This window comes from Nicotiana tabacum, chromosome 13, assembly GCF_000715075.1.
Source record: "Nicotiana tabacum cultivar K326 chromosome 13, ASM71507v2, whole genome shotgun sequence".
Taxonomy (NCBI): Eukaryota; Viridiplantae; Streptophyta; class Magnoliopsida; order Solanales; family Solanaceae; genus Nicotiana; species Nicotiana tabacum.
In genome coordinates, this window is record NC_134092.1 from 28,283,079 (window position 1) to 28,291,862 (window position 8,784).

The 8,784-nt window shown below is 37.0% G+C and overlaps 2 protein-coding genes across 2 annotated transcripts; one reads left to right on the plus strand and one right to left on the minus strand.

Moving 5' to 3' along the window:
* Positions 1 to 954: 954 nt before the first annotated feature.
* On the plus strand, positions 955 to 2,558 carry LOC107814824 (non-specific lipid transfer protein GPI-anchored 14). The gene is made up of 2 exons (XM_016640289.2): positions 955 to 1,383; positions 2,171 to 2,558. Exons 1-2 carry the CDS (start codon positions 1,062 to 1,064, stop codon positions 2,401 to 2,403), a joined length of 555 nt encoding a protein of 184 aa, XP_016495775.1. The 5' UTR covers positions 955 to 1,061; the 3' UTR covers positions 2,404 to 2,558.
* A 1,800-nt stretch (positions 2,559 to 4,358) lies between these two features.
* On the minus strand, positions 4,359 to 8,518 carry LOC107814826 (E3 ubiquitin-protein ligase WAV3). Its single transcript, XM_016640292.2, has 2 exons — positions 7,990 to 8,518; positions 4,359 to 6,694 (listed from the first exon to the last, which is right to left on the minus strand). The coding sequence occupies exons 1-2, from the start codon at positions 8,221 to 8,223 to the stop codon at positions 4,754 to 4,756; spliced, it is 2,175 nt and encodes a 724-aa protein (XP_016495778.1). The 5' UTR covers positions 8,224 to 8,518; the 3' UTR covers positions 4,359 to 4,753.
* Between the last annotated feature and the right edge of the window lie 266 nt (positions 8,519 to 8,784).

The window sequence follows — 8,784 nt, forward strand, 5'->3', positions numbered from 1 at the left end:
AATTAATAATAAAATTAACCAAATTAACCTTAATTGGTTGATTGAAAATATAACAAATACTCCTAGGTTTTTTTTACTTCAATGGTTACTTTAGAAAAAAAAAGTTAATTCCTTTTTTATATTTGAAAAATCAAATATTATGAACCACAAAAAAGACCAAAAAATCAATTAAAGTGAACTGGAGGGAGCAATAGTATTTGTTAAAATCTAGCCTCTCTCTTTTTTTTATTTTGTACTAGTCCTTGGGCACGCGTTGCGCGTCTATCCCAAATAATTAGTACATAACTGAAAAAATTGTATCGTTTTGTACATGGATGGTAAAATGCTTTGAATCATGATTGCATTTATAAGAAAAGAATTGCATTTAGAAATCATAACAATTTGAATATTTAAGCTAAAAAAAATAGAAGGAGAAGATAATTAAAATGTAAGAAATGTAAATGTTAGCTCAAAAAAATTATTATACACATCGGAAGTTAAAGAGTTTATCTTTGTAAAGTGAAGTATTTAGATAAATGTACCTTAATAAATTCTTTGATAATCCCAAGTTAAATTTAATGTTACAAAACTAACTTTTATTATTAATATTGAAGGTATTATTAATATAACTTTTAAGGGCATAAAAGTCTAATAAAATTGTAGTGTTATTTTGGTCTTTCAAATTCAACATTTATTCTTCATGCTTATAGTATAGTATGATATGATATACACTGTTAGCGTAAAGAATTTTCAAGTTATCTAAGGTTTAATTACTAGAGGTTATTAATTATTGTAGGTCAACCTAATCTATGGATAATCGGTGTCCAAATCTTAAAACCAGTTTATTTTCATGCATAGCATGGAACGTCCTCCTTCTTAGAAACTACACTCATTCACTTATATTACATGTGGCCTAAGGTGGGGAGCAAGAATTAAATACCTTGTCTTAGAGTAACTCTATATAAACCACCAGGTTGTAACCAAAAGAATACACTACACAGAGAATAGCATACAAGCAATACTATACTCTTACACTAAAAGAACACAAAGCAAAGAGTTGAAAGAAAGTTGACATTGAGAAGATGAAGAAGTTATCAATGGTCTGCATGTTAGTTGTGACATTAGCAGTAGCAGCAATGGCTACTATAGAAGACGACGAAAAAGACTGCGCAGACCAACTCACAACTCTAGCAGCATGCATTCCATATGTGAGTGGCACAGCAAAGAAGCCTACTGCTGAATGTTGTGAGGATACTCAGAAAGTTAGAGCTGCTAAGCCTAAATGCCTTTGTGTTCTTATCAAAGAGAGCACTGATCCCTCTTTAGGCCTCCCTATCAATACTACTTTGGCTCTTCAAATGCCCTCTGCTTGTAATATTGATGCCAAAGTCTCTGATTGCCCATGTAACTAATCCTTCTTATTTCACTAGCCTATTACTCACTGTCCCATTTTTTGTGTCATAATGAAGAAGCCTTGGGGTAACTGGTAAAGTTGCTTTCATGTAACTAGGAGGTCATGGGTTCGAGCCGTGAAAACAGCCTCTTGCATCAATGCAGCGTATGACTGCATACGATAGACCCTTGTGGTCCGGCCCTTCCCCAGACCCCGCGTATAGCAGGAGTTTAATGCACTGGGTTCCCCCTTTTTTTACTATCATTTTTAGTCGGTTCCAAATGATCGATACCTTTTTTATATTTAGAAATAGTTTAATTTTAAACTTCCTATTTTACTCTTAATGACATACAATTTTATAGCCAAAAGAATATTTATTTATGGTATGTTTTAAACCACAAGTATAAAAAAGTTCTTTTTTTTTAAAACTCCTTAAATATTGCCACATAAATTGGAATTGAGAGAGTAATTCTTGTGTAACGTCTGAAAGCTAAGAAAAGGAAAATTGTTGGGAAGTTAACTCCCTGAACTTTCTGGGGTGTTTGTAAAAAGCATGAAGTTTGTGTGATACTAGTTGTGTGAGGCCTAAATTTTGTGGTCCCGGAATTTTGTGGACCAAAATGTGTAAGATAAAAAGAGGCCTCACACAACTAATGTCAGTTGTACAGAGGATAAAATCACTCCTCCAAAGACTTTCTTGCAACAGCCCTTAACCTTTCATTTTCCATTCAAAAAGAGAAATGTAAGAGTCTTTTAAAGAATATTGTTTAACTTGAATGGCTAATTATTTGTGTGCAGCAATACTGAAGCTCCCAGCAGATTCACCAGATGCAAAGATCTTTAAAATAGCTGATGCAGATTCCACTTCTACTTCATCTGGAACCTCAACTCCAGCTTCCTCTTCTAGTTCAGCAGGTTCAGACGCCAAGAATTCTAGTACTACAACTACAGGCACCAGTGGGGTTGCAGAGCAAAGCGTCAGCATAATGTTGACTATGGCACTGACATCAATTGCACTGATCTTCATTTAGAATTTGACCATTGGCAAAAGGCTAACTTATGGCGACTTACTGGAACGGATCATTAGCTCTATAATTAGTTTGGTTTCTTGTTTTGCAATTTTACTTTGGCTACTGCTTAATTTTTATCGAATTGAAGTATTATAATAAAGTCGGTTTCAGGAGCATCAGTGAGCATTTGGGGTTCATGCCTTGAAATTTCAACAAAGTTCTCTAGTTTCTCTCCTCTTTTATGGATTTTTAATAGCTTCTTCTCCTTGGAAAATTACCCGCAATTCAACCTTGTTACCAGCGCAAACTCCCTCGGCCCAAAACAAGAGGGAACTCCCTCCTCTATGAACCACATCTCACGCTTCTTCCCGTACTTTCTAACCAGTTGCGATGCACGTTTAACAAAGCGGTGTCATGCGACACTGCCTCATCGGAAAATTTTACTAAATAGTTATTAGCATTGTGAGGAGGTGGATAAGTAGGAAAAAATAACACCACTTGACACAGGTTGTCTCTTGGTGCTTCAGTTATGTACATGATTTTGCTCTAAGAAGTCAAGTTCGAACCTCAACTAGCATGTATTTTTTTGCAACTATTTGAGAGAGTTGTCTGTGGTTAAAAATTTTGATGAAGTAGAATGGAACTCAGGACCTTTTGACTCAACGAAACCAATAGACTAAAGCTATTTCTAGTTTAGAAATATAATAATTAAATTTATTTATTCGCATTTCTTGCTTACGCCCACTGTTTCTAACTTAACGAAGAAGAAGTGAATGAACCATTTGTCCACTGAATGTAAATCAGTATTTTGACAGTTTTACAAAGTTGCCAAAACAACTACTAATTTTAAACTCTGTTATAAGGTCTAGCTGCTTCAAAATATTTTTGAATTTCCTCACTATCACCATCATTTTCCCTTGCTACTTCTTCATCAACAACAATTTCATCTCCCTCATCATCAGCATCATTTTCTTCTTTTATCGGTGTATAATAATCTTTTTTCGTTTATTACTAAACTCAGACACACACAAAAACTATTTCTTCGTCATCTAATCTCGACCTTTATTATTCGTTAAATGTCCATTGCTCTTGCCTACCGATATACTGTTTCTGAAACTATTTTCATCTCCAATTTCATCCCGTTTACTTTTATTTTTCGTTCTTGTCATGACTGTTATGCACAATGGACATAAAAAGTGTGCAAATAAGAAAGAAAAATAATACTAATGCATAAATGTACACTGAACAACAAAAAATCAGAAAAATGAAAAAATTAGGGCTCCACACTTGTATATCACTTCAATTGTAAAATCGCTGCTTTCTAGGAAAATGGAAGAAGTGAAACTTCCAACAAATTACTTCTAGTCACTGCTTATCGTGATTATGATGTTGAATTTCATTCCAAACTTAAATGATCTTGAAGAACCAGAATATTTCTGTTGAGAAAGAGAATAGCTGTTTAGGGTCTGTTTGGTTTGGAGCCAAAATTAGACCCTATTTATTATGTTTAAGTTTGCCCCAGAAGTTTTTTAAAAATTCAAAACGGCCCCCGACCAAACTTGAACCCCCCGGTTAGCATTTTCTTGGGCAAAAAATAAATAATAAATAAATAGGGATTCAAAATCCGAAATAAAGTCTTATGGGCTCTCCAAACAAAATCTTCCTACTTTGTCCAGTAGCTTTTCACTTTTCTGTGTTTTTTTACTTCCTCACAGATGTAGCTTATCTTCTACAATGGAGAAAAAAATTCAAAATAAAAGTTACCCTTTTCCACCACCCGAACTAAAGCAAGACATAAAAGCATGAAAAGACCTTTTCATGTTTATTCTTTGACCCCAGACAAGATGAACAATTTAATTCTTGAAGTCAATCAGTGCTGATTCCACTTTCATTTTTCAACTGCCTTTCGCAAAACTGCAAAAGCTTCTTGATTGAAACTTAAAAGCAAAGGCAAGAAGAGGGAATAATCAAGAAAGTCGAAGAAAAGAATCATTTTGCATGATTTTTTATACATAAATGACAGTTCTCCAAGAAAATCCCACGGTTACAAACTTATAACCAGAGATATATGCCATCTCACCTTATATACATCACCCCCAACAAAATGAAGTCAAAAAACAGCAAAAACAAGGGAGGACCAAAATGAAGTCACAAGAACCTAACTAGTGTGCCCTTACATCCCATTTCCCAAAACTATATTGCACATTTCACCAAGTTTATTCCTTTACAAGCATAGACATCAATATGCGGATATTCAAAAACTTCTCATCCTTCCTTTTACTCCACTCCACTCCAAAGGCTATTAGTAATAGAAAGAGGAAGGACTTAAAGAGCAGCAGAAGTGACATCTTCGGCTTTGGTTATGTAACTGTTACCTAGGCTTTGGTTGTGATGCAAATGACCACAATGGCCGAACATGTCTTTGAGCTGAAGGGCTTCCCAGTAACGTAGCCTGTGAGCGAGTTACCATATCGACCATGGAAGGGGTTTGATAGGCTTGGATAAGACTTGAACCATCTGTAGAGTCACCTCGTGTTGTTGCTCTCTGCCACGAGTGTGAGCTCAGCCCTGACAAGACGTATGCCCTTCCTGATGCTTCATATACATGTCTGCTTGCCATCCTTTCCTGCATCTCCTTGAGCTCCGCATCAAGTGCCACACAAAGCCGATCATGAGATTTAGCAGACTCTGACTCTGACAACAGCTTTCTGCAGTTTTCTAGGATGGAAGTTGCACCAACTAGGTCTCCTTTCTCGGCAGCTGCTCGCGCTTGTTCCATTGCCTCAGCTGCTCGGAGCCTGTTCTGCTGCCTGTCCACTTCAATCAAAATACTCTCTTGTCCAGCCTTTTCAGGTCTCTTTATCCTAAGATCTTCACTTCTGACTGAAACCTTTTCTTTTGTGAAAGGATCCATATATACACACTTAACCTTTAACAATGATGTTTCTGCACATGAAGATTCAGTAGGGATATTGATTGAAACCAGAAAATCCCTCTCTTCATCAGCATATAAATTTCCAACGTCAATTGTTCCCATGCGTCGATCAGACATTAAGCGGTTCGGATAGCTTCCTGCTTTTAAAGAGCTAAGGTAGACACCCGGGTGAAGACACTCAATACTTACCTGAAGCTCGTTGACTACAACACTGAGAAGGCCTCCAATGCATTGAGCAAAAGCGTCCTGTATGACACCTTCTGTCTCAATAAAAGAAAACGTTCCTCCTGAAATCTCCGATATCGAATGCATTGATGAAGCATCATGATCGGCACCAAACCCAAAGGCATGTACCGGTATTTTAAACCCTGAACTATTTCCACCATGAATGGACAAAGGCAGAAGCAACTTGTAGTTAGGTTGCTGCCGGCTACTACCAGAAGTACTACTGACTGTATATGTATCTTGACCATCAGACAACAGAATTATACTAGCAACTGAGTTCTTTTCCCTACTATCTTCCATTATCTTGGCACCCTTTCTCAAGCCTTCAGCAATATTTGTCCCTCCATTTGCAACCAGGGAGTTTACTGCTTGCAGTGCTTGCTGCCGTCCTGTTTCAGACATCCGACGAAGAGGGAAGAGACGACGAGCTGTCGAAGAGAAGGCAATTACTGCCAGCCTATCATTGGGACCGAGATTCTGTATCACAAAACCCATAGCCCGTTTTAGTAGTGCAAGTTTAGTGCCAGCCATACTTCCACTTATGTCAAGAACGGTGACAAGGTCAACAGGAGCACGAGGCGTTTGGGAAACCTGGGACAAATTTACCTGGTTTCCACTTGGATCTTGTACTGAAACTGAACCAGGAGCCTTCAGCTGGACTAACACAGTGAAGTTATCTGAAGCACTAGACCTTGAGATTGCCAGAACCTCAGGGTAATTTTCAATCTTCACTTTCCTGTTGCCACAACCATTTATCAAACTCTTATCTGAAGCACTTTCCTCAGTAGAGTTGAGTTGATTACCCAAAGATTCATCATCATCAAAGACGGCTGGCTCGGGAAACTGAAATAATGGGGAAATATGCCGATTGGCAGTTGGGCGGGTTGTTGGTAAACGACGTATTACAGTCATTAGTGCATTATTTTGGGGCCAGTCGACAGGATTGACTCTAGCCCTCCCAATGGGAGGATCAAGGCTGGGACACTGCAGAGGAATTTCTTTCCATTTGGCCCTACAAACTGGGCAAACTTGATTTCCATGTTTTACATTTGAAGCAATACACTGGAAGTGAAATGAATGTGAACATTCAGCAGTGAATATAGCATGCCCGTCTCCTCTCTTCATTGAAGCCAAACATATCGAGCAAGTTTTCTGAAAGTAGAAACGAACTGGTCAGGTGATTAAAAGAATAATAAACCAATTTAATTGAAATACAATGCAAGCGAGAAAAAGTTCCATCTAAACAAATGAATTTAAGCCAAGTAGATGGACCACATCAGTCAAATACCAGTACTGAAAAGAATGACAGCTGAAGAAAGGGAACTTTTGTTTTCTTCTGCAGTCTATAAATTCACCAAAAATAGGTAATCTCACGGCTAAGTCAATGATCCAAATAGAATATAGAGGAAAGAAACAGAAGATTTAGCAGAAAAAGATAAATCAAACGGTTTTCAATTGGAAAGATCAAATTGCGCAATAAAAAATAAATATGTACCAGGCATAATTTGTGATCAAGATAAAGATGGAAGAGTAAGTAAATAAAACAAACATCGAAACTCAAAGAAAATACACGAACAAGAGGTCATGTTGGTGACAAACGCAAAAATACGAATACATGTTTACAAAATAAAGAATTTTCAACAGACGCTGCTGAACAAGTTGCTTTCCTTTCTAAAGTGATGAAAAGAACAAAGTTTAAATCGCCTGAACGAGTAAAGATGACAAGGGTCCTGAAAAGAACTATTATGGCTAGTTACAGAACAAACACTTTGAATTGGTCTACTTTTCTCTACTTGAAAAGTAACAAGAGTTTAAAAAAAATGAGAACTGATTCTGGAGTCAGTAATTTCAAACAATTTGCATAGACATATAGCAACAGCAGAAGCAGAAATTAAACAATAGACTAAACCATTGCAAATTCAAACTTCAATGGAATAATAACAAAATTATCACCAAATAAACTAGAGGGGTAAAAGTTTCGGTGTTTTCCACCCATTTCCTTCCCCTTTTAGTAGTTCCTTTCCCACCAAACACTTCATATATTGATGAAAGACCCAAATTTCCTTTTTTCTTTTTTCTGATGACGGTGGTGTCTAGTCCATCTCGATTCTTCCTCAGGATACCTGCTATCTCCACTAGGGCATGTAACAAGCAACTCTGCCCACCAAAGCTTAGGCAAATAAAAAAAAATCACCTAGTGTTCTCTTTGGCTCTAGTGGAATTTCAACTCGGACTTTATTGACCGTCAGGCCACACCCCGGAATCCTGATACTAAATTTTCTAATTCATGTTTTCCTTACCAAACAAACACTAGTATTAGAAATTTTCTTCATTAAATCCTCCTTTTTCCAAGCTCACAGCTTTCCTCAGCTACAATCACTAATATAGCCATCCAAAATATAAAGAAAACAAAAAAAGGAATTATTTAAAAAAAAAGGAAAACAAACCTTAGAAGATCTACTTAAGCTCTTGGACAACTTCAACCCATGTGACCTTGGAGTCGCCGGAGGAATGTCCCAATCAGCCGTCGCCGGCGACAAAAGGGCGGCGCCGGAGTGCCTTTCTGACTCAGAAACTGTTGAACTGCCACTGTCATCATTATCATCCATTGTTCTTTTGGGAATATAAGCACAAAGGTTCAAACCAAGAGCCAATTTCACTTTCCCCCATTTGCTTACCATTTCGAAAGAAAAAACTGCTAAAACCCCGTATCAGAAATTCAAGAATCAGGTCCTTTTAATATGGGGTTTCACCAAAAGAAACAAAAAAGGTCTCCTTTTCACGCTGCTAAAACAAAAAAGTCCCACTTTACTATTTGCTTACCATTCTTGAAAACAAAAAACTGTTTGTTTTGTTTGTGTTGTTTGGGTGGCCATGAATGTGAAATGGGAAATGAAAGAGTAAAGGAAGGAAGAGGAGTAAATGGAGATTAATAAGGTGACTGCTGAGAGAGGAGTAGGACCACAGAGCTGACCTGTTTGGCTGTTTGTTTATTACTATCTTTTGTAGATTTGTGTGTGGTTGGTCTTTTTGACTTTGGTTTATTGATATTTGTAAAAGGTACTCTAAATGATACCACACCACTAGAGTCTAGTATTGCTTTCCCTTTGTAAAAACTTTGTTGCATCTATTTGCACATACGTTATTTAGGCAAATAATAGTGTGCGTTTTCAAATAGTTTAAATTTTGAGAAAATGAAAGTGTATAGACGCTTTCAAAATAATAGTTAAAATATATATTTA

Excerpts from the sequence above, each read along its gene's own strand:
- LOC107814824 (XM_016640289.2), top strand. The coding sequence starts at position 1,062 with ATGAAGAAGTTATCAATGGTCTGCATGTTAGTTGTGACATTAGCAGTA. Across the intron at positions 1,384-2,170 it reads CAAAGTCTCTGATTGCCCAT|CAATACTGAAGCTCCCAGCA; the intron begins GTAACTAATCCT and ends ATTTGTGTGCAG.
- LOC107814826 (XM_016640292.2), bottom strand. The coding sequence starts at position 8,223 with ATGGTAAGCAAATGGGGGAAAGTGAAATTGGCTCTTGGTTTGAACCTT. Across the intron at positions 6,695-7,989 it reads GCTTAAGTAGATCTTCTAAG|AAAACTTGCTCGATATGTTT; the intron begins GTTTGTTTTCCT and ends TTCTACTTTCAG.